Source organism: Parasteatoda tepidariorum, chromosome 5, assembly GCF_982258835.1.
Source record: "Parasteatoda tepidariorum strain Cologne lab strain chromosome 5, Ptep-v5.0, whole genome shotgun sequence".
Classification (NCBI taxonomy): domain Eukaryota; kingdom Metazoa; phylum Arthropoda; class Arachnida; order Araneae; family Theridiidae; genus Parasteatoda; species Parasteatoda tepidariorum.
The window spans coordinates 66,004,574-66,029,748 of NC_141759.1; the positions used below are offsets into that span (position 1 = coordinate 66,004,574).

Here is a 25,175-nt window from a genome sequence, read left to right on the forward strand (position 1 = left end):
CCATTTTTTAGCATTTAATTATAATACAACAATTTATTTCACTCCATTAAAAAGATGATAATCAAATATTTCTCTAAGTACCTATAATACCAAAAATGGTAAAAGAAAAATAAACACAAATAATGTCACGAAAACAGACATAATATAGTTTTGGTTCTATAATGAAGAACCTTTTTCAGCATCGAAACACAGAAGTGTTTTACTTGATTTGCAGTGATCAATATTGATGTTTAGGAATAGGTTGTTTTTTTTAATTCATAGAATATAAACTATAAAATGCTTGCTCGCACCATTTTTTTTTTCATAATGTTTATCTTATTTAATAAGTACAATTGCATTAATTTACAAATTTTTATAATCACCAATTAATTTTGAAAAAATTTTTTTCCTCATCTTAATGAGAAAAGTACAAAAAACATACTGCAACATTTGCCACTTTAGTCTCGGGAATTTCATTTAATACATGAAAACAATAATCTATGCTTTATGTTCAAGACTTTTAAATAATTCTTATGCATTCAAGACACTTGTGTTTTAAATCATCAATGCTATGTTTATAATTTCAGAAATTTTTTATATATATATATTATATAGATTAAAAATGCTAAAATTAGTACATGATAATAATGATTAAAGATTATATTAGCAATTTTTTTTTATAAAAAAAAAAAGATATTAAAAATATTTTACAAACAGTTGTTATATAATGCTGTAAAATCGTTGCAATTTGATAAAATCAGCTTAAAACTGAAAGTTATTGTGTTTGCAAGTAAGAAAATCTTTAAAGTTTGCAAAAGCTCTCTTCATCCATATATGCATCTTGATGCTTAACATCTAACTTAAAATGATATAAATCATTTCCTTAATGATATGCTCTTATTTTCTAATGTACTTATGCGAATACAAAAAATAAAAAATATTTATAAAATTTGCAGTGATGTTAATTTTTAAAATAATTAATCTATTCATTTTTTCAAACAATTCTTAGCTGGGGAAGCAAATGCAAAAGACACTTAGCCTTAATAAGCTATATAAGAGAATAAGAAGAAAAAAAACAAGTTTAATCCTTTGGTTATGATTAAGGCCCGGATTTTGATGACATTTGCATTTTTGGATATTTTTTGTCCTTTAGAGCACTTTTTTAGAATTATAGGCCTTTTTTCTTAAATTTTGGGGTGTATTTTGCATTTGAAAGCATTTTTTAAGTTTTTTGTTAATTTTTTCCAATTTTTATTACTTTTTGGGGCATTTTTATTACATGAAATGCAAGATTTGTCTTATCATTTTACATTTCATATTTCAACTCTCAATACCACCTGCATGTCATTATGTTTTTCCATTATGTTATTGATTGATATAAAATCTTTAGAATTCTTTGTTACAGCTTTCCTTTTTTTTTGTTGCTGTTATTTTAGGATATAAAACATATTTTTCAAATTTTAATGAACGTAGAACAAGTATTGCATTGCTTAATATTTTTTGAAATGACTCATAATAATTTTAAAGAGTAAAACATTGTTTTAGTTAAATATTTTTACTTTATTTAAGTCATGTCATAAGGCATTTTTAGCACTATTTTCGCATTTTTAAGGGCATTTTTTGCACTTTTTAAGGGCATTTTTTGCACTTTTTGAGGGCATCTTTTGCACTTTTTAAGGGCATTAGTTGAGATTTTTTAGGTCATCAAAATCCGGGCTCTAGTTATGATGCTTAGTATGCTGAAGCCTGTCATTCTGTTCTACTTGCTCTACCATGAGTAAATAAGAGGTAGATGAATGATCAGAAAAAAATTGCCTCAAAACATTCTCCAACAATCAAATTTGAAGAGATTTTCTTAAAATAAAATCATGATACTCACAAGCCTCATTCTGTATCCAACGTAACTTTTGAAACCAAATCCAAGAGTAACAACTGGATACCCTATGCTAAAATTAAAAAATTACGCATTATGAATGCTACATTAATTATAAAAATAAATGAATACGTAAAAACATAAGAATACAATTGAAAAAGAAATTAAGTTTTTACCAGTGTGCTGCAAACGGCCTACAAAGATCTAAATGAAATGGCAAATTTTTAAGTTCTTTGAGCCGCACTGAAGCTTCAATATATACAAAAAGTAACCATAGAGAGATGGTAGGAAGACAAATTCCCCTCTCTAAAAAAAAATAAATAGTTAAAATTAGATCGTGAAATACACACACAAAATAAAATTGGTTTTAAAAAAAAGATACTAAAAACAAAAATTCAAAAACAGATAAAACAATTTAACATTCTTAAATAAATAATCACAAGAAACTAAAACGATAAGATATTTAAAAAAATTCATTCGCTTCAAAACTATACGGACTGGATATAGCAGTCAACAAGTTTCAAGAGCTCAAAATTAAGAGCAAATTTTTCACAACTCACCAGAGGTGAATGAGAAGAAAAAAGAGATATGAAACAAATGTTAAGTTGCCAACGAAGAATGGAAAATAAAAGGTGGGAAACAAACCTAGAAAAACCAATGTGGCTAAGAGGGACAAATCAGGGTGATTTATCACCAGGGGGAGTATTACCATTAGTCAGGGCCTGTATATTTTTGAAGCAAATGAAGTTTTTTAATCAATCAATTTAACACTATATTTCAGAATGATGCTCTTAGGCTTCCCGCAACCTAGGAACTAGCAGCTTTTTCGTCCCTCAATGAAATAGATATCCCACAAAAACAAATTGATAATTTGTAAGCTACAAATCGATTCTGGTTGCCCCCTTTCACATGGTGGATGCTAGAGGACGGGGGTTTGAAAGACGAGAGGACCACTCGTCTGGTCAGCAGAGGGGGAGATAAGGAGTGATAGATTTATGAGGAATTAGAATGGATAACGCCTTATCTTGACAATTTGTTCTTGTGGAATGAAATATTTCTTTCAATTTGTTTTTGTGGGATATCTATTTCATTGCGAAACTAAGAAGGTTGGTTGCGCTCAGCATTATACTTGCAAAATAAACGCAGAGAATTAAAATACTAATTGCATAAAATTCCTGTAAAGAAAAGATAGTGAAAACAAATATTTATAATGAATAAATGAAAAAGTGTAACAATAAACAATATAACATTCTGTTTGAGAGAGATGCAGAGCTATTTTTAGCATATTTAAAAATGCCTCTAATTCAAAATTTAAAACTTAGTTTTGCTTATTAAATCAAAAAATAATGAATTAAGTCGAACTATCTTATAACAAGTGAGAAGTGACCGTCATATTTGCTTATTTTTTGCTAAGTGCTGGTAAAAAACAGAACCATGATAAAAAAAAAATAAATTGCAAAAGTTCATAACTACCAACTTCATTTTTTATTTCTATACAGTGTAAAAGTGTTAATTTGCTTTGAAAAGTTTGGTGACAAACTACACTTCAAATTGTTCTCTATTTTTTCCACTTAGATATTTTGTGATTCTGGATAAGAGTACAATGCACATAAACATTGCATCATGGCTAATGTCAAAGATACTGTAAACATATTATGAGAAAAAAATAATTAAATGCTTACTTTAATCTGTACTTTCAATTTCAAGCATCAAAAGATTTTTAAAAATGTAATTTCAAATGTGTTGGAATTTAACAAATACCAAGAAAGAAAGTAATTTCGTTAGCTAAAATTAATTAATGCAGCAATAATAAATTTTAAAACTAATGCAGTAATTTATTTAAAATAAATTTTAAAACCAAGAAAAGAAATAATAAAAGTATCAATAATTGAAAACAGTGTTTTTAAACTTTTAAAATGAATACATATGTATAAAAAATCAGTTGTAAATAATCAATGATTTAAAAAAAGAAACTTTTAAATCAACAAACCCTGCGACAGACCAATGAAAACTCGGGATCATATCACTGACTCCATAAAAATAAAATGCATACATATTCAGATTAACAAAATTATAGTCATTAAGAAGGGTTTTACCTGTGTGCCACACATACTGAACCCAAACGTATGTGCTTGCTGCAAAAAACAGCCAATGAACAGGGATAAAAAGAAAACAAATCATGTCTGAGGTGAATGCAATAAAAACAAAGAAAACTGAAAAAGCCTGAAAAGAAAAAAAAAGAATTTATATAATTTGTACTGTTATTAATTTCACATTTAAGAAAATCAGAATTTTGAAAACATTTAATACAGATATATTAATACAAAACATCATTTAATCAAATAGAACAAATTAGTAAAGAGGTAAAAAATTTTCCTTTATGAAGAAAACAAAAATCAGTGTTCCCCATAAGCGTTTTTAGAAGGGCGACCCGCCCTATGATCCTTGTAAATGCGTCCTCTGCACTTAATGTAGAAATTACCCCTTAAAAGCATTGTCTTTTTACTCATATTCCATTTTCTTTAAAAAATAACTCACTGTCTAAATAATAATTACACACTGGTAAAATTATCTGTGTTAATAAGTATTCAGTTCTGATTACTATTAAAAATATTAATTTTGTTACATTTTTTTCAACTGGTTAAATTTTTATAAGTTTCTCTTTTTTTTTCAGGGAGGCATAATAATGAATTTTTTAAGTGATTCTAAATTTTAAAATTACTTTTTCCTTTCTTTTTTTTTTTTTTTTTAAAAAAGGTATTTTACTTAACAAAAGGTTTTTTTTTAATTTTTTTTTAAAAAAAAGCAATGTTTTTTTAAATGTTCATTTTTTCCTAATTTTCAGTTTAAATTATAGAAAAAAGCTTTCAAGTTCTTTATTAATTAACATTTTTTTGAAAAAATTTATGCTCAGAGATTGTATTTCAGCATGCCTTTAACTTTTTTTTTATATAAACTACAATTTTATTTATTTTCTGGATAATGTGTGTGAATTACTTTTTTGAAATACATTCATTAAATAAGATGGTAATTTAAAAATTATTGAGAATCAAATCCAGTATTACATAATATTACACAATTTTATATATGTATTAAGTGAGTGCCTTTTCAGAATTCAAAATGCTCTTTTCTGCGAGGAAGCACTCTGCACTTTTTTATTCCTAGGGAGAACTCTGCAAAAACTAAATAATTGCATGACTTGAAAACTTTATCCTTTTCAAATAAAAATGCCATAATTTGTTTTCTTCTAATTCATTTCAAACAAAACACTTATTTGATTCCTTAAAAAAAAAAGGAAAAAAAAAAAAAACAAACACTTGAATTATAAGTACATTAAATATTTCAAATTTTGGGAGGTAGAAATTAACACAGTTGGAAAAAGTTAAAGAAAATTAAAAAAGAAAATTAAAGTAATTTACTTGCAATAAAAAAAAACATTTTCTTTCAAAATAAAATTAAAATAACTTGTAATTTAAATTTTTCAAACTGAAAATATTATACTAACTTCCACTGAATAATTTTTAAATTTTTAAGATAAATTTTTAACACAAAGAAAAAAAGCTCAGCCATATAACGAATTGTACTTTGATGCAGCCTCTGAAAGCCATAAGTCACCCTGCAGCTTTTGTCAGAAAAAAAGCTCTCTAAACTTAAATTAACTTAAAGCAGGATATACCTATAACTAAATAAAAATTACAATTTATTGAGTCATCATAAAAGTTAATAGTTTTAAGTTTTTATTTACCACAAAAAAATTTTAAAAAATTGTTCTGCCTCGGTACTTATTTCAGTGAATAATTAATTTTACATTTTAGCATATTCCAAATTTTTTTGTGAGTAAGTATTATTTCAGATAAAATACATTTTTAAACAAAAAAATCATACTACAATTAAAAAATCATATACCTAATTTTAGGCTTCAAAAAGGATAAAAGATCCAAATTTGAAAATAAATTATACCATGTTCCTCATTGAAAACATGAAATATTATAGAAATAATTTATTTGAGGTAAATTACAGAAATACATTTTTGTAAAAGTAAAAAATAAGTTTAAAATTTTCAATTATCTATTATTATTTTTTACTAGTTTTGTTATTAGGATTTTTTTAGAAACATAAATGTTACATCACCAGTCTATTAAAAAAAAGTCAGTATGATGTAATGCAATTACATCACCAGTCTATTAAAAAAAAGCCAATATGATGTAATGCATGTATTACTCAAATCCATCCATTTTTCCAATCTCATACATTCTGGGTATTATTATTAACTTTATTTTATTCATTCATTCATTTATTATTATTTGTTTTTTCGGAAGAAAAATATTGTGTCGATATAAGATTTAGTATTTTGGTGACACTTAAGAGTGGGAGAAACTGTTCTTGGCAAATTGTGTTTAACACTCAAAATTTAGAGAAAAGTGAGCTCAAGTTCAGGTAAACCCTAAAATAAACCACAAAATTTCAAATACTGAAGAAAAAAAATAATTCAAAAAGCAAACAAACGTCAGGATTACTCAGAATAACACAGCGGGAAAAGTAATAATGCAATAATTTACGTTTATTTTGAAATATTTGAAAACATAATTCTGATAATCTTTTCAAACTCCTTTCTTCAACATTTAAAACTTCACTGTTTACTCGTAACTGTAACTTGATATCACTTTTCTTTTGGAATAATTATATAAAAAGGTCAGGATTACTCAGAATAACACAGTGGGAAAAGCAATAATGCAATAATTTACATTTATTTTGAAATATTTGGAAGCATAATTTTGATAATCTTTTCAAACTCCTTTCTTTAACATTTAAAACTTCACTTTTTACTTGTAACTATAACTTGAACTCACTTTTCTCTAACACTTTAATTTAAAGATTTTTGAATTGTCATGAAAAGTTTCTCCCTGGATAAATCATAGACTAAGATCTTTCAGATCTGAGATAATTTTTAAAATTTTTAAAGAAAAAATTACTTTTTTATTAAAAATATATAAAATTTCTTACCAGCCCCTGGTATTTAAAAGAATCGTACACACTGCGTAGCAAAAGCCAAAAGGGCCACAGGTACTCAAAGCGAAACTCCAGAATGAAGTCAGCCAACAGCACCAAGGCCCAGACAACTAAGAATTTCACATACAGAAAAGTACTGAAAAATAGAAAAATAAAAGTATTATAATCTTTGATATTAATACATACATATAATCAACAAAACTGAAAGAAACAAAAATGAAAATTTCAGATGCATAGAAAACCAGTTTTTTTCCATCTAAGCAATTCCAATTGTTGAGTTAGAGTAGCCTTTCAATAAGTTGCTGAGTTTTCAAAAAGCTACACTGAAGTAAAACTAATGGAAGAAAACTGATTTTTGTATTTGAAATCAGTTTATCAAAGACAGCCAAAATTAAGAAAATAAATTAATAAGTTAGTATTAATAATACTTAAGTCTTATAAGTTTTGGCTATTATTTATTTATTTTTTTAATTCAGTAATATTTTTTAATTTAGATATAATACTGAATCTTTAAAAGTAGAAATGACCAATGACAAAAATTAACCTTTAATGTAACTAAAAAGAAGCTACTACAGAGAACTTATTTACAAAAATTAGCCTATTTTTATTTATTTAATTTAGCTAAACGTATTTTATTTGGAACAAAATCTCTGGCATAATCTAGTAAGGAGAGGGGAGAACAAAAAAATAAAACTATGATTTATGTCTTTATTAATCATAGATTATAACTGAACATTCATTACCGACTTTTGACAATTTCGCGAAGTCGAAATGTAATCGCGACACATAAAAAATTTTCAAATATTGTTATATTCTAATTTTTTTCTTAATTTATCTATATTTTAATAAGAATTTAAAATTGCTTCTTGCAAGATTCACTGAAACGTTCATTCACTAATTGACATTAATCGAACAAAATAACAAAATTCAATTGTAAGCTAAAAATTGAGAAAATTATATTCAATATAAGAAAAAGTCATTAACTTATATTGTCGTACCAAATTAGGAAAAGAAATTAATCCAGCAACATATATTGTGTTTATTAACTACCTTTATACACGAATCCCAAGCACACTTAATTAGAAAATTCACTTCCTTAATTCGTTTGAGGATTCAACCTATTTCAAACAAATGATTACTATGATTCTTATTTCTCAAACGGAAGATAAGTCTACTGAAATTCATCCGAAGGAATAGGATTGAAATTTCTTTTACGTAGTCGCATGAAAAGCACTAGGATTTATCAAGACTACTTATCATTCTTATAAATGCTTATAAATGCATAATATACTTATAAATGCAGAACTTGATGGATTAGAAAAATAAAACGAATCAACGTTGTACGAAAGCCGTTATTACGAAATGGTAGCAATTAATCCGGGCAATCTCAAAACACGAAATCGAAATAGCATGAAAATAATAAAAGTCAATTAAGTTATAAATTAAGAAAATTATACTCAATCGCGAAAAGGTAATTCACTTATGTTGCTATCGCAATAAAGAAGAACTAGAATTAGACGACGTAAATTGTGTTTATTAACACAAAACATACCATAAACGGTCAAAAGATCGATTATATTCTGTATTGTAAAAAGTTGGTATGTTTAGTGTTAAACTAATATTAACAGGGTACGTAGCCAAATCTTTCAACAAAAAATAAGCACCTTTTAAGTACTTTTTAAGCACTGAAAAAATATTTTTAAGCATTATATACATTAACAAAATGCAAAATAATTTTCATTTACATGATCATGATAAAATAATTAATTTCTGACAAAGAACTCGTTTCTTGATTATTAGCCACCATAAAAAGATCGAGAGATTTTTCGGTTTGATTTCAGAGGGTGGAAATTGAAGCCTGAAATTGAGGGCATCTTGCAAAATGCAGCAGAGTTACACACAAGAGTGCAAGAATCTCTACGAACCCAGCTCAGTAGCTGTATACGCACATGCGGACCCGCAAGTAAAACGTGTAAAATGATTGGCGGTTTCATACACTACGGATCGACGGCACGCCGAAATACACTGTGAAAACGTTGAATAGAACAATGCGAAAACCACACTTTTGCATAAAACGTGGAGAAGGAAAAAAAATCTCATTTTCGAAAAGGAAAATTTAAAGTATTTCTTAAAAAAATATAGAATAAAAAAAAGGCACCTTTAAAAGCTTTTAAAAAACGAAAATTGAAAACAAGTCTTTAAGCAATTTTTAAAAGCGCTACGCACCATGATTAATTACCTATATACAGGGTGCGTAGCCAAATTATTCAACAAAAAATAAGCACCTTTTAAGCACTTTTCAAACACTGAAAAAATATTTTTAAGTACTTTAAAAAATATCATAATTAGGCAGGGTTGGTAAGTTTTTGATAATTGACGGTTTTATCTGGTTCAAAAAAAAAATTTTTTTTTTGGCATTGTTTTGACAATTGTCAAAATTTTTGAATCATGTAAATCGAATGGCGTTTTCGAAACGAAAACGTTGAATAGAACAATGTGAACAGCGTCTTTCTGCATAATTCGTAGCGAAAATCAACGTGGTAGAGGAAAAATATCATTTTGGAAAAGGGAAAATTAAGCACTTTTTAAAAACACCCAATGAAAAAAGCACCTTTAAGGGCTTTTAAAAAACAAAATTCGAAAATAAGCACCTTTAAGAACTTTGTAAAAACGCTACGCACCCTGAATACATAAATCGACGAATCCTTAACACACTTTACGAAAAAATACACTTCCTAATTTATTTGAGGATACAATTCATAATGATTCTTACTTTTCAAACAGAGGATAAGCCTGATGAAATTCACCAGAAGAAATAGGATTGAAAATTTTTTTACGTTGTCGTCTGAAAAGTACCCTTCTCGACCGTTCTGAGCTACTTTTCATTCTAGCATAAATGAAGTACTATTATGATAATTAGAAACGAAAACAAGTCAGAGTTGTACTGTAGCTATCACGAAATGGTAGCGATTTTTCACGGAAAATATTAATCTCAAAACCAGAAATCGAAATAACATGAAAATAATAAAATTCAATTAAGTTATAAATTAAGAGAATTACAATCAATCTAGGAAAAGTAATTCACTTATGTCGTTTAGGTTGCTAGGCAATCGAAAAAAAATTAATACTTTTCAAAAGCACTTCATTGGATCGAAAAAAATTGAATTTATTTTACATTTAGGGAAGCAATCGATCGTTATAACTTACGATGATAGATCAAGATAAATCATATCAAAGAATATAAGTCGGACGTGCAAAATAGACGTAAAAATATTCTGTAATTGGGAGGAACAAAAACGTTTAATAATTGCATAATTTCTTTCATCATAATAATTCTGATAGTTGCTTAATTAGAACATTATTCAAAAACGTTAAAAAAAAAAAAAAACCAGTATTGGAATAATTTATATGAAAACCTCAATTAAAAATGAAAATAGGAAAAACTAAAAATACTTTTTCTAAATTATTTAGAAAATAAGCTATTCTCCATTTAAAAGGTTTTTTCTTTAAATAAAAATCTGGAAGTTTGTATTATCAGAGAGTTAAGAAGATAATTGTATTAATTTATGAGTTACTCAAACCATTAGAATTAATCTATTAAATCAAAAATAAATTCTTGACTATTTAAGTGAAAAGAATTGCATTTTGTTCACCACGTTGCATCACATTCTGCACAAAATCTGAAAAGTTTTGCTTGGGTTCAAAGAGAGAGGCAACGCTGCAGTGTTATATTATGCTGCTAAGCTATGCTCACTTGTGCATTCTGTTATAAACCTAAAACTTCTTGACTCAACAAACCTGGCAGAAAGGACCTAATTCTACGATAATTTTTGGATTCAGGATATTATGAGTTGATTTTTCAAATTCATAAAAAGAACATTTCAAAAAAAAAAAAAAAAAAAAAAAAAAAAAAAAGAGAGAGAGAGAAGATTTTACAAAAAACCTTGAATAACTCCTGGTAATCATAAAAACCTCAAGTTATATAACAAATTAAAATAGATTCAACCAAAATAAGACGAAGGATATACTTTGTGTAACGTAGACTAAAACACAAAATAACTAAGAAGAGGGGGGAAATGAGATTAAAGCACAAATTAAAGTAAAGAAATGAATATACTACATTTTCGGTAATCAAAATAAGAATATTTCTCAATGTTTAAGCACAATCGAAAAGAAAAATGCTTAATTTACGTTTTTTACCATAATCAAGAAAGATTTAGTGAACATTTTTACATTTGTTCACGTACCTAAATTCTGCACAAGATCTGCATAGAACCAATGTAATTCTGCAGTAACTACGCTTTGCAAAACGTACGTACTTGTGGGTCTCTACATTAAAGTGCTAAATCTCTCTAATGTTTGAATAGTCTAATGATGTATTTCACATACATTTAAATAAGCATTATTTGTCTAAATAAAAATTATATTAAATTTATATCAAAACAGAGAAAAATTTACTGAAAGCATCGATAAATTTAATGTAACCATTTATAATATTTACTGTTTCCTAAAAATTAACATATTTAAATAAACAGAAAGAATAAAAAAGCTGTTTTGACTTAACTATCACAAACTGCCTTCACTTATTTCTAAGTGTTAATCATATTAAACTGTATTGGGCATAAACCAACGATGAGAAAAATATTCAAAGGACAAAATAAAGCTTTCAATCAATACAGAAGCAGATGTCTAAAAGTAAAGGTCGTTCTGTAATGAAAACAGCTGCGTTCGCACAATATCACCTGCTAAGAAAAAATGTATGAAATAGGAAGAGAAGCAATTTTTATTAACAGGACTCTCTTCAATTTATTAAAATACTATAGGGTGTTTGTTAGAACTTTATTATCAAATATAATCTCGAAAAATTTAGAGTTAATATTTTGAAGGAATTCGAACTTCTACTTGAAGATTGTAACAGTCTTATATCTTAATCAAGAGGTTGTAACATTATTTCACGATTATACGATTTGGGTAACTTTGTATCCAAGAGTAACAGACTATCACAGCTAAAATTACCAGACTTTTTGGGAGAAGAACATCTTTGTAAAAAATCTACTCAAAATTTTGTGGATATGTTAAATATGTTGTGGATAGCACTTTTCAAGCACCCAAAAAATATTTTTAAGCACTTTGAAAAAAAAAACCATAATTAGGCAGGGTTGAAAAGTTTTTGACAATTGACGGTTTTATCTTGATCCGTCATGTCAAACAAACAAAAAACTTTTGGCATTGTTTTTGACAATTGTCAACAATCATGAAATTTTGAATCATGTAAAACGAATGGTGTTTTCATACACTACAGACTGACAATACGCCAAAATAGATTGGGGTTGAAATAATTGTGAAAACGTTGAATAGAACAATGTGAATTTTTTTTTCTTTTTTTTTTTGCATAATTCATACGAAAATCAACATGGTAAAGGAAAAATCTCATTTTGAAAAAAGGAAAAATTAAGCACTTTTTAAAAACACCCAATGAAATAAGCACCTTTAAGCACTTTTCAAAAACGCTACGCGCCCTGTTTAATACTAAAAGTAAATTTTATTAAATCGTTCTGTCGACAGAATACAAAATATAAGAAAATGCTTTTATTGAAATGTTACAATTTTATTTATATTGAATTATTAAAAAGTACACATTAACGTTATTAAAAAAAAAATTTGCATTTTATCTACATATTTAATCATTTAATTTTCACAACTTTTCGAACTTTTCAATGTCTTTCTTTCACATTTTTTTTAAACTAGTACTTTTAAAATTTAGTTCTCAATCCCATTTTGCAAGTTTCTTGAACTAATATTATAATAAAGTTCGTTGAACCAAGGTTAGAAATTAAATGAAGATTCAAAACTGTACTAAGAACAAAGTTTATGTATCAAAATGAAAACAATGAAATATACTTCAGTTTACGGACGGGGAAAAAACTAAGAGTTAAAATAATTTTAGACTCATTTTTATACACAGCATAATTTTAAGAATTTATAAAGTTTAATTCTTATTAATTAGTTTAATATTTTTCTAAAGTTAAGTTCAATTTGCTTAATTTTTCGTAAAAAGTAACTTAAAATATTTAAAAACCACAAAAATAGTGTGTAAATTCAGTAAATACTGCGATTTCAAAAATGGATTTTTTTTTTGTAAGGAAAAAAAAATCATATTTCAGAATTTCGGATTTTTTGAAATGCCAAGCAGCGGAAAGACGCATTCTAAATAGAGTTCACATGTTGAGTTTGGCACAAAAGCAAATTCTGGTACCAACAAAATTTAAACTAAGAGTCACAACTGGCTCAAAATCTCTTCCGATGAAATAATTGAAATTACGCCAAGTTTCAACAAACACATAACTCAATACATAACTCATTAATACTAAAATTTTACAACTGAAAGTTTGGTGAAAAGCAAGCAATTCTTATTTGTCAAGGGAAAATTAAGTTATATAATTCGTAACCTCATTCCAATTATTTATTTTTAAGTAATATCAACACACGAAAACCTTGGCAATTAACCTCATTGCATTCAACATTTTAATTTATTTTGCTATATAAATGTTACTTGCAAAATAAATGTTAGAAAAGAATTACAAAACCAGCAAAATCCCTTAATATTTTCATCTTATGATCAACCCATAAAAGAGTATTTATACTATTTCACCCATTCAGTGGAATTTATAATACATAAAATTAAAGACAAAAAAAATCCTGAAATATATATATATATATATATTTTTTTGTTGGTCAACTTATGAGTATATAACATCGTCCAACAGAGCTAGTAGGCAAATTTTATTTATTTAAGAGGTCAACATACATATGAGAAAGGTGGTCAGATTACAAAATCGGTGATATTTGACGGAAATATCCTGCTTCTCAAAAATTGTTGTTTTATAAGTAAAAGCATTTCATAAATCTAAATTGAATTTTTTTTAAAAAAAAAGTACTGTCTAAGGAGACCACCTACAGTGCATTGCATTTTGTGATGGCTTTTTGAAGATAGTTTTTTTCCCTTTTCAAATCTTGTCGTTTGTTTTTATATTACCAATCAAATTACAGATAAATAAATTAAAATTTAATTTACAAGATTTAAAAAGTTTAATTTTTCATTCATTATTATTCATTAACATGATTTAAAATTTTATTTTGCATTAAAATAAGATTAATAACTGGAGCAAACTACAATATTTGTCACATAAGTTTAGCAATAAATTGATTTGTTTAAAAATTCAAGTATACATATTTGGTTTTTTAGCATTCGAATTATTTATTTTAAGTAATATCAGCACACCAGAACCTTTACTATTAACCTCATTACATTCACCATTTTAATTTATTTTGATATACTTGCAAAATAAATGTAAAAAAAAAATAGAGTTACAAAAGAAACAAAATCGCTTAATGTATCATATGATCAACCCATAAAAGGGTATTTATACTATTTCACCAATTCAGTGAAATTTATAACACATAAAATTAATGACACTAAAAAATTTCTAAAAAATATTTTTTTTGATCAACTTATGAGTTTACAACATCGTTAAAGAGCTCTAGTTGGCAAATTTTATTTAAGAGTTCAACATACATACAAGATAAATAGGTGGTCAGATTACAAAAGTTGCCCCCCCCCCCCCAAATTATATGGAATAAATTCGGTTACGGACAATCGAAGACAACTTGCACGAGTGGACAACTTTCAAGTGTCATCAATCAGACAAGATTTACAGAGTATTCTATTCTTTGAAATAAATTAATGGCGATACATTTGTTTTAAAATATAGCCCATAATGTAAGTGTACTAGTACTAATTACTTAACTTAAACATTAAAAACTTGAATTGATTTACGAAAAATCAAAAATTATCAATTGGCATTTAAAATCTGAGGGTTAAAAAAACAATTCCAACTAAAATTGAAAGAAAAAAAAGCGAAATCTCAAAATTTAAAAAAGGGGCTATGAGTCAAACATGCCAAATAACCAAAACATCCTCACTTACTAAAAACAGAAACCCTTAAATCCTGGATTTGAACGAAAGAATTTCGATACGGGAACAAACCCTGACCTTCTGGATCGACATCCACTGCCACTAAACCTACGAAATACTGGCATATCTACTCCATTGTCAATCGCAATAATCTTCGTTTACCAACTCTTTCAAGATGGACAAAAAAAAAAAAAAATCACTAAGATTCATAAAATGCGTACGCCTACAAATCACCCGATGACACTTTGTAGTGATCGACCGAAATCGCGAAGAGTGTCTCCTACGAACGATGTCGAGAAACTTGGCAAGAAGTGGTGCACAAGTGATGTTTCTAAATTTACACAGAGGCGCTTTTTCTCGCACGATATTGCATCCATTGCTATGTTTTTAAAACAATTTTGCGTTTCTTTTTATATTTTATACTTTTAAACAAGCCCACTCACGCTTAGAAAAAGCAAGTCAAGAGGTTGGTATTTAATACTCAGGGCGCGCCGATCACCGATCCCTGATTGGAACACTTATTTTTGTTTATGAACAATTAATGCACCAAAATTAAAAATTATAAAATTAATACACATAAAAGAAATTATGTATTAACACAAATCGATTTCTACGTTTAAGTTCCAAATTCTATTGGGATAAAATTCAAATCTGATCATTCTGCTCTGCTAGGTCGGTAACTTTATCCACAAACTTGTTTTTAAAATATATATATTTAATTTTTCGTTCCTAATCCAGTTAAATGTTTTTCGCCAAAGAAAATAAATAAGAATACGAAATGTTAATTACAAATTGGGAAAAAAAGGTGATTTAGGTTTTTCATGTCCGCACAGTTTTCGACATGATCAACACCATCACAAATGAAAAGCTGTTTGAGTAAAAAAGAATCAGGCTAACATAAGCATTAATTAGAAAAGCACCACAAGAACAAATTTTTAAAAAAAGAAAGAAAAAAAAGCAGACGATAATAATAGAACTTATTGGATTTGATAGTTTTCCAGACGGAGTTTTTTATTTTTTATAAATGTGCATTTTTTAATTAACTACAATTAATTTAAAGTATTATGCTCATTTTATGATTAACTTAGTCATAATTACTGTCTTGAAGGCGATTTTAATATAATTATGAATACTGAGAAAAGGAAAAGAATTTGTGACGTCTAAAGAAATTTATACACGTTTCGTAGAGTGCAAAAAAAAAAAAAAAAAAAAAAAATCAGGGCACTTTTCAAAGATTAGGAAATTTTTCGGAACTGTGTACTGTAGTCATAAACCAAACTACTTAAAAAAAATAAAAGTATAATTTACTCAGCTTAAGTACAATAACGGCAAATTTAATCGCGAAACAGAATTGCTTTGTTTAGAACAGAAAGTTTTAACAGTTTCCAGTACAATTTAATGAACCACTGAACAATTCATAATAGTTTCAGATTAATGTACACTGAAAATTTTCATAGCACTGCTACCTTAAAAAAAAACACACCAATCAATTTAATATTCCTTAATACCAAAATTAATCAATTTGTAATCGAATTCAAGATTTGACCCTCAAATCAACATTTGAAAATTCCATTACATAATTGTTGTATTGTTGATAAAAATCCCTTTATCTATGAAAAAAAAAATTAAAAAAAACTACACTCTACAAGATTTTTTACCAAATATGCTGAAAATAATTATTAAGCGTATGATATCGGGATAATTTAGGAAATTTTGCTATTGGCCAAAAGTAGCATTTTAAACAGTGGCGACTTTACATGCAGTCACTTTTTCAAAAATTGAAAATTTTAAACGATTAAAATTTTTTTTTTTGATATTTATAATGTAAAGCATAACTTAAGCAGCATTTCTGAAATAAAGGAGAACATTACAAGGTTCATATTTAAAATGAAGAAATATTTCAGAATATTTTCAACTATTCACGATAACCCTATAATCATTTTGCATTAAGTAAAATAATAAAAGCACAAGGGGTGTGCGCTTTCGACGGAAAAAGTGGCAATCGGATGACGAGTATTAGGTTTTAATCGACGTTTTTTATACGTGTAGACTCCATTTTTTATATGTAGGTCAATAAAATTTGCCCAATATCGTAAGACTATTGAATTTATCAACATAGAAACTTTATATAAATGAAATTTCCTTTTCTTAAAATGACTGAATTCGCCATAAGTCTGAAATAATAAATCCTGTGTTTTTATTTTTTCTGTTATTGAAGGCTGCTTGTCAGAACCACGGTAGACGGTCTCCAAATTTGAAAGATCGAATTTTGCAATTTTTTACTAGCAGTATTAATTGAAATGAATAGTTTAGTATTATTATTAAAATAAATAAAGCATATTAACTAAAATAAAACAAAAGACACAAGTTTTTCAATTCTTAAAATCAATTATTTTAAAACCCGCATTTGTGTTCTTAGGAAATGGGATGTTCTGTAGACACACAAAAATCAGGAATATCAGAATAAAAAGCTCAAAATCAGGACAAATAACGACAGTATTTCTTATCAGGAAAAGCAGTAATATCAGGACAACTACGAAAACTGCGTATATTGGCAGGAATTTAAAACCAATCCAGTCTATTGGACAAGACAAACATCAATTGATGCAGTTTTTGCAATCCATGATTTAAGTGACTTGTGGCGTTTATGAAAGATAATATGGGTAACCAGTGGTCGTTTTAATAATACCAGGGGTCTGTCCAGACATTTTGTGAAAGGTCCGTTTTTGTAATATTGTGAAAAAATTACTCGTAATTTGTGAATATAAAATAAACGTTAAGTCACATTCTTTAAACCAGGGTCCGCTTTTGTGAATTTGTGCAAATAGGATCCGTTATTGCAAAAAAACTTTTTCAAGGAGTGTTTAAATTGTAAAGAGATACAAGATTATGCTCAACACTGTAAAATTATAATTAAAAAAAAATTTTAATTTTCAAAAATAAACAGCAATTGCTGCTACTAAGTTAGAGCTGCAACATACAAATACATATTTGGTATTTAGCCAATACTGCTGAACGCAGAATATTCATTTCGGACGAATAAAGGAAGAAACGTCTGCCGAAGACAAAATTTAGTTCGTTTACATCTGTCTTCCCCCCCCCCCTTCCTGGGAAAGGTTTATTCGATTAACAAAACAATAATGAAGATAAACAAATTTGTGAAGGGTCCGATTAAAAGATAAATTATTTTGTGAAGGGTCCGTTTTTAAGTTAAAATATTTCGTGAAGGGTCCGTTAACGGACCCAAATTTCTTCTAAACAGACCCCTGAATACCATCACAATTTTCTCTCTTTTATAATTTGAAATTGTTATTTTGTACTTATTTTTTTTAATTACAAATATTGATTGGACACAGAAAGCAGTTAGACAATGAAGCCACGAAAGTATACCGAACTATCAACAAAAGCATCAGACGACTATTATTAATAAAATAATTAGAGTAAAAGTAGTTACAAAAAACTAGAGCACTTGCGGAAAGAGTAAATACCATACATCAAAGTAATAAAACATAATAAAGAGTAGTACTCGTATTACAAAATACATTTAGTCAAAATGTATTAGGCTAATAAATCGCCCGTGCAAATAATTGAATTACTAAATAAATATACAAGAAAAGGACAATTGTTTCTGTAAACAATGTGTAGAACTTTAAATATGTTGGCAATCAACTAGCATCTCTGTCTGGAACGTTAATTATTCGACTACTTAAGTACTGTAAATATCATTCGTCTGGCGAGGCAACGACGCGGCATTGTTTATAAACCCCATTTTGACAGAAGAAAAAAGTTACAGATTCCCTAGAATGTAGTAAATAAATCGCAGGAATTAAGAAAATTAAGTTTAAATGAACATCACTTTGTAAATTAATGATAATAAATGAACGCGATGGTAGCGCAGTTATAAAATTAATGAAATACTGAAAAATTAGTATGTTATAACTTATTAACATTTTGGGACAATTTAGACGTTTTGCTATCTTTCGGAAGAAAAAGGAGTTTTTGTCGGACCATACTTGTAATATTAATTAAACAGTATTAAAATTTATTGAACGATTAAAATTAATGTTATTAATCTGCGTAATTGGGGCAATTTCATAAATTAAGAATTTTATATCTGCAGACTTTAAATCCAATTAATCCATAATTTCATAAATTAAGAATTTTATATCAGCAGACTTTAAATCCAATTAACTCAGTTTGGAAAAAAAATCGAGCCGTTTAATAAAAGTTTGTGAAAATAAATTTTCGTATCAATTTACACATACTCCAATTTTAAGCGACTTTCCTGAGTTTAAAATGTTTTCAAAAAGTAAAAACTGGGAATCATGTATTTAACACAATATGCTACGTCTGCAATAGCCCGATTTTAATTACTTTTTTTAAAATTGAAATTTCAACTAGGGGTCTAACTGGAAAATTTCTAGGTGTTAATGACATGCTATGAATTGCAGAATATCAAAGCGATGCAACAAGTTTTTTTTTATTTTTATGTTAAATTTCAATTAAATTTTGGGAGCCATCTATGATTTTGGCGACCGATGATTGAAGAATACTGGTTACACAAAAAGATAAAGAAAAGAAAAATACTGTCCCTGAATAAAACGTACATTTTTATACCTGATTTGAATTCCAAATCTGAAAATATAGAGTGAAGAGAAGTAGCCACAATTTGGGAAATATGGTTTTAATAGTTAAGTCATATCAGCGAAGAAATGTTCGGACCATTAATACTAATATATAGTATTTCACTATAACTATTTAAGCGAATTAGATCCTTTTTTCTATACTATGAATAACTAGTTTATGCAAAGATAACTATCTCATGTAAAAAATGATTTTTAAAAATTTAATATTTTTTACTATTAAACATAATGTGTAAAAAAAAAAAAATTAAGTTTAAAGTATGCGATTCTATTTAGTCTTTTTCTGCACTTGAAAATATAGTTTTAAATTATGTAAAAATTAGTAAACCTTGTCATTCAGGAACCAGGAGCCGAAAAATTTTTGATGCTCCAGCTCTGCTCCCAGATAATAAGCTAAAACAATTTTATTATATATTTTTGAGCGCTTTTGAGTTTAAGATTAGAATTCGAAATATTTACTTTAAAATTTTTATTTTAAAAATGAACTTTAAAAAAATAACAATCACCAATTCATCACAGAAAATACAAATTTATTTTAAATCACAGTTGAGGTATTTATTCATCCTTAAGAAAAGAATAAAATCTAATAAATTATCCTTCATATTTGATCTTAAATTAGTATAAATATATTTTCATGCTGAGTTCTAAAGCAACTTGTCTAATAGGAAATGCCATCCCTAGGAGAGTGAACTTGCTAAGGCGCGCGAAATTTTAGAGTTCCAGCCAGGTTCCTGTCGCTCTATTATTATATTAAATATTGATAAAAATTTATTCTGACACTGATTTTTTATAAATTAAACCAGTTTAATAATTATATGAAATAAAATGTTTGATCCAATAAAACAGTTCAACTGCGAAATGCACAAAAAATTAAATTAACATCAAGGGAAGAGAAAACATTTGAACCGATCTCCAGATCTATTTTATTTACTTCCAGATTGTGGCTTCCCACCCATGACCTTTGTAGTCCGACCCTCCCCTTTAATTTGAGGGTCACAGATCAAATTTTGGAGGAGGAGATAAGGTTTAACTGGAGAAAATACGTTTACGAGAATAATTTCAAAATTTAATTAATATTTAGATCTAATTACTAAGGATACGTGAAGTTAGCACTTTGAACAATAAATATCTACCTTGAATGTGTGAAAAATCTGATCATTAGATAAGAAGTTATTAAAGGTACACTTTTTTTTAAAACCCTTATCTCATTATAGAATTTGAGAGTAACACAAAAAAAGGACATTCACTAAAGAGGAAAAAGTTAATAAGAATTTTGGATAAAATATATAAATCATATTAATAACGTTATATTGCCTTTATTTGTAATAAATATGTGCAAATAAGCTAACCCAATTTTTTTTTTTTAAATACACAATTTTTACACCGTTAGTATAGTGTTCCCCCGAGTGAAATACAGAGTTTTATAGCAATTATCTCAAATAAATATGAAGAAAAATATCTCTTTTATAGAATCAGATGTTTACATTATGTGTTAGACACCGATGAGACTAGCCCGCAGCTAAAATTAATAAGAAGAAAAAAAAGTCTCTCCTCAGACGCGTATAAATAGGGTTCACGCCAGTATAGCAACAATTGTCACTAAATGTTCTACAAATCATGCTAAATGCATACAAGGCAACAAATTTGTCGCCTTGAAATATGTTTGAAATTTGCAAAATAGTTTAACGAAAAAGTTTTTGGGCATTGAATATCATGCATTAAAAAAATTTTTTTTTGCTAATTTTATCGTCCTATTGTGCAATTTTATCGTTCTAAGCGTGGTATTCAGATAGTATAACTGAAAGGGTCTGGTACAATTTTTTTTTAAAATTTAAATGTTGAACTTTCACATTTACACGTAGTACCGAACTTTGCACGAAGTACTGACAATATATTTGTTCACCAATAAAAAAATTTTTCTTGCTCTTTTAGAATTTACTTTATTTTAAGTTTTAAATAATTTTTTATACGTTGTGTTACTTACTTTCTCTATTTTCCTCATTTATTTATTTATTTAGATTCAGCATTTTAATCTCTGTGTTGAATCCATTTATTAATATTTTAGTTTTTTTTCACTTAATTTTAACACTAATGTTAAATCATTATAGGGTAATGAAACTAATTTAGTTTTATGGTGTTATAGATGGCAAGAATTTTTGATGTGTACCATAACATGAATTATGTAATTGTAATGTTCGATTTTTTTTCTCAAGTTTATCTACCATAATTAGTTTTTGGACCACTAAATGAATACCCAGGTGGTCCTATTGGAACACTAAATTTTCATTGCTGATGTGAACCCCATGTTTAAATTAATAGTCCTAAGAAGGTACAGAATTTTTATGAACATTTTCAAAATGCAAAACATTTGAGTCTCCATTGGGTATAATTACAATGAATTACTCAGATTAAATTGTTTCACTAACTTAAAAATTAAAATTCTCCGAAAACCCTCTAGCCCCCCTAAACTGAAAGCGCAATGACCTCGGCTCAGAAAGAGCTAGATCTGGTTGCTATGGCAACAGAAGGGGTTCTAAAATCAATACAGGAATGTTAAGACGGCAAAGGTGCTCTGACTAGTTACGTTTGAGTGTAATACTTTGTGTGTGTAAGATAACACCATTAATAAAACAAACTAATAATAGCAATTTAATTCACAATAGAACGTATTTTCGAACTCCCCCTACCTCCTTTCCTCCGTTAAACTTACTCAGGAATAAAGAATAAGCTTTTTCTAACATGAGAAAACGAATCAGATAAAATATTAGAAAATGGGAGAAATAATTATTTTTTTCTTTTTTGCTTCCAGTTTCAGAATTGGGAATTTAGATGTAAGGTATTTAACTATTATTCATGTGAATAAATTATATTCTTAAAACAAAACAAAAAATTCATATTTTTCGAATTATAAAATTTTTTTGTTGTATTTTCTTACATTTCAGATTTTTTTTCCCCACACATTTTAAGTGCATTTCCTGAAGACCTTTGAATTTGAGAGAATTTCTTTACACTAACACACACACAAAAAAAAAAAAAAAAAAAAAAAAAAACAATAAAATTCTTTGCAATTTTGTAAGTAGATTTTGTATTATGTTATCAGTGTTTAAAACTAAAATCTAAGTATGAATTTGTAATTTTTAATACTAAGCTTCAACAATGTTTTGAATTTTTCTCTAAAAATTCAATTAAATTCAATATATTTAGTTCTATTTATATATTTTTTTTTAAAATTTCAGTTCAAAACAGTTTTTCTTTCCTAGATCAATAATGCAATTGCCTATTTTGAAAATTATGCATCATAATTTGTTGTAGAGCTGTTAGGAACATGGGTACTTAGTAGTTTTTAAGTTCATATTTACCCTATTTTTTTTAAAAAAAAACACTTTATAAGTTTTCAAACTTTACTTTAAATTTATAATTTATGGGCCCCTGATAAAATAAAATTAAAATTTTAATGAAGTTCTTTTTTTGAAAGAAAAAAAAAACGAGCCGAAACCTTAACACAGATCCTTCATAAAATCGTTTAACGTTAAAAAAAATAATCAGCTTTCTGCAATTCTATTTCTGCATTGTATTATTAGCAAGGGAAAAAAATATAGTTGTTAAAAAAATTTCTCAAAAATCTATCGTGGAAAACGTACGTCGGGAATTACAGTATGGAAGTATTATCATCAAGTAAACAGAGAAGAAATTTGAGTATTCTAGCTAGTTGGAGAGTGGTCAACATTTTGATTGCAAGATTCCATCATTACAAACACGAAAGTGAGATAATGGCAATAAAAAAATTACAGTACATATATAAGGGTTCTTTGAAATTTCCTTCATGTCCCAAACACAAACAATACTAACAAAATTTTTAAAAAGTCTACTTCAAAATACAACATAAACTTAATGAGTCAAAAATGAACTCAATAATGAATATAATTGAATTACATTTAAGAAAAATGAAAATATTTTCTTAAAACATCAAAAAACATTTTCATTTTTGTAACAAATAAATCGTTAAATTGAAAATTAATAACAACCGATTCTTTCTAAATTACTAACCGGTCAATCTCAAGAAAATAGGGCAGATTATCGATCAAGGAGATCATAAAAGATTCGTGACTAGATTTCAGTTAAATGCATAAAAGGGTCGCCTATATAATGTCAACCAATCAATAAAGTTATCGAAAAAAAGACGGGACAAAAACTTACGCCAAACCGTTGGTATAAAATCGGGTAGGAGATATTAATAATTCATATCACCATTCTCCACATTTCATCGATCAAGAAATTACAAAGAAAAAAAGCCAACTGATCCAAGCCTGAGATGTTGTCCTTCCCCGGCGTTTTTGATAAAAGACAAAATAGCTTTTTACAAATTAAAATTTGGGAGAAACCATTTCAAAAGTATAGTTTGAAACATTAGAAATAAGTATTTTCAAACATTTAAGTAATACAGGGTGCGTAGCCAAATTATTCAACAAAAAAAAGCACCTTTTAAGCCTTTTTCAGACTCAAAAAGTATTTTTAAGCACTTTAAAAAATATCTAATTAGGCAGAGTTGGAAAGTTTTCTTACAATTGAAGGTTTTAACAGTCATATCAAAGAACTTTTTAGCATTTTTTTTTTTTTTTTTTTTTGACAATTGTCAAAAATCATGAAATTTTGAATCATGTAAAACGAATGGAGTTTTCATAAACTACGGACAGACAATACGCCGAAATAGATTGGAGTTGATTTAATTGTGAAAACGTTGTATAGAACAATGTGAACTGTGTCTTTTTGCTTAATTCGAAGTGAAAATCAACATTAGTAAAGGAAAAATCTCATTTTGAAATCGAGAAAATTAAGCATTTTTTAAAAACACCCAATGAAAAAAGCACCTTTAAAGGCTTTTAAAAAACGAAAATCGAAAATAAGCACATTTAAGCACTTTTTAAAAAAGCTACGCACCCTGGAATAGTATTTGCTAATTTGAAAAACGAGAACTGAATTTTTTGTAAATAACACTTGCTGTTACCGTTACACTGTAAATAAATTATAAATTATTAAAAAGCTAAATGTAATATTTTTCACTTATTTTGACCAAAATTACAAAATAATAAAATAAAAAAAGTAAAAAAAGTGAGTTTAATAAAAATTCTGCGACAAGAAACTAAACTCAGATAAAAGTTTTTTCTGTTTTTAAAACTTATGCTTTTGTTCACTATCAGTGAAAAAGAAATTTTCAAAAACATGAAATGTTGGAGACTATGCGCAAATCGAAAAATTCAGTGATTATCGAAAAAACAATAATTCGCGGAAATAAACTCTGCGACAACTTATAACCCTAACTATAGTCACTCAAACAATAAAAGAAATGTAATATCAATGTATTATAACAGTGGTAACATTTGATTGCTAAGCGTTCGATTTTTAAAACTTACAGGAGTTTTTTAAATTGAGAAAAAAATTTTTTAACATGCAACGAAACTTTTTCTTCCAACATTCACACACATAAAAAAAGCAAGGTCAAAACTTTATATTCATAAACACAAAAATACTTAATAATCTTTACGCAATACTTGAAAATTTGAAAGAAACTTGTAAGTCAACTAACTCCCTTTTCAGATGTAAAATAGTGGAGAAGAAACAAAAAATGGGCTGGTGGGAGATATTACATCATGCCCAGAAAACTGAATACTAGGAGTTCAATGTTGAATAATTTCCT

At 27.4% G+C, this 25,175-nt stretch overlaps 1 protein-coding gene across 4 annotated transcripts in view; it reads right to left on the bottom strand.

The window, feature by feature from the left end:
• The window catches only part of LOC107452953 (macoilin-1), a 63,146-nt gene that overhangs the window by 21,001 nt on the left and 16,970 nt on the right, over nucleotides 1–25,175 (bottom strand). For 2 of the 4 annotated variants that reach the window (XM_043049646.3, XM_043049645.3), the window contains exons 1-5: nucleotides 14,850–15,117; nucleotides 6,857–6,998; nucleotides 3,949–4,075; nucleotides 2,029–2,158; nucleotides 1,859–1,925 (exon numbers count right to left, since the gene is read on the bottom strand). In XM_043049646.3, the coding sequence (XP_042905580.2) occupies nucleotides 1,859–1,925; nucleotides 2,029–2,158; nucleotides 3,949–4,075; nucleotides 6,857–6,998; nucleotides 14,850–14,962 (579 nt within the window). In that variant the 5' untranslated portion in view covers nucleotides 14,963–15,117. Of the gene's footprint in view, nucleotides 1–1,858; nucleotides 1,926–2,028; nucleotides 2,159–3,948; nucleotides 4,076–6,856; nucleotides 6,999–14,849; nucleotides 15,118–25,175 lie in introns of those variants that run through there. The other 2 variants (XM_043049647.3, XM_071185300.2) reach the window with 1 other exon arrangement.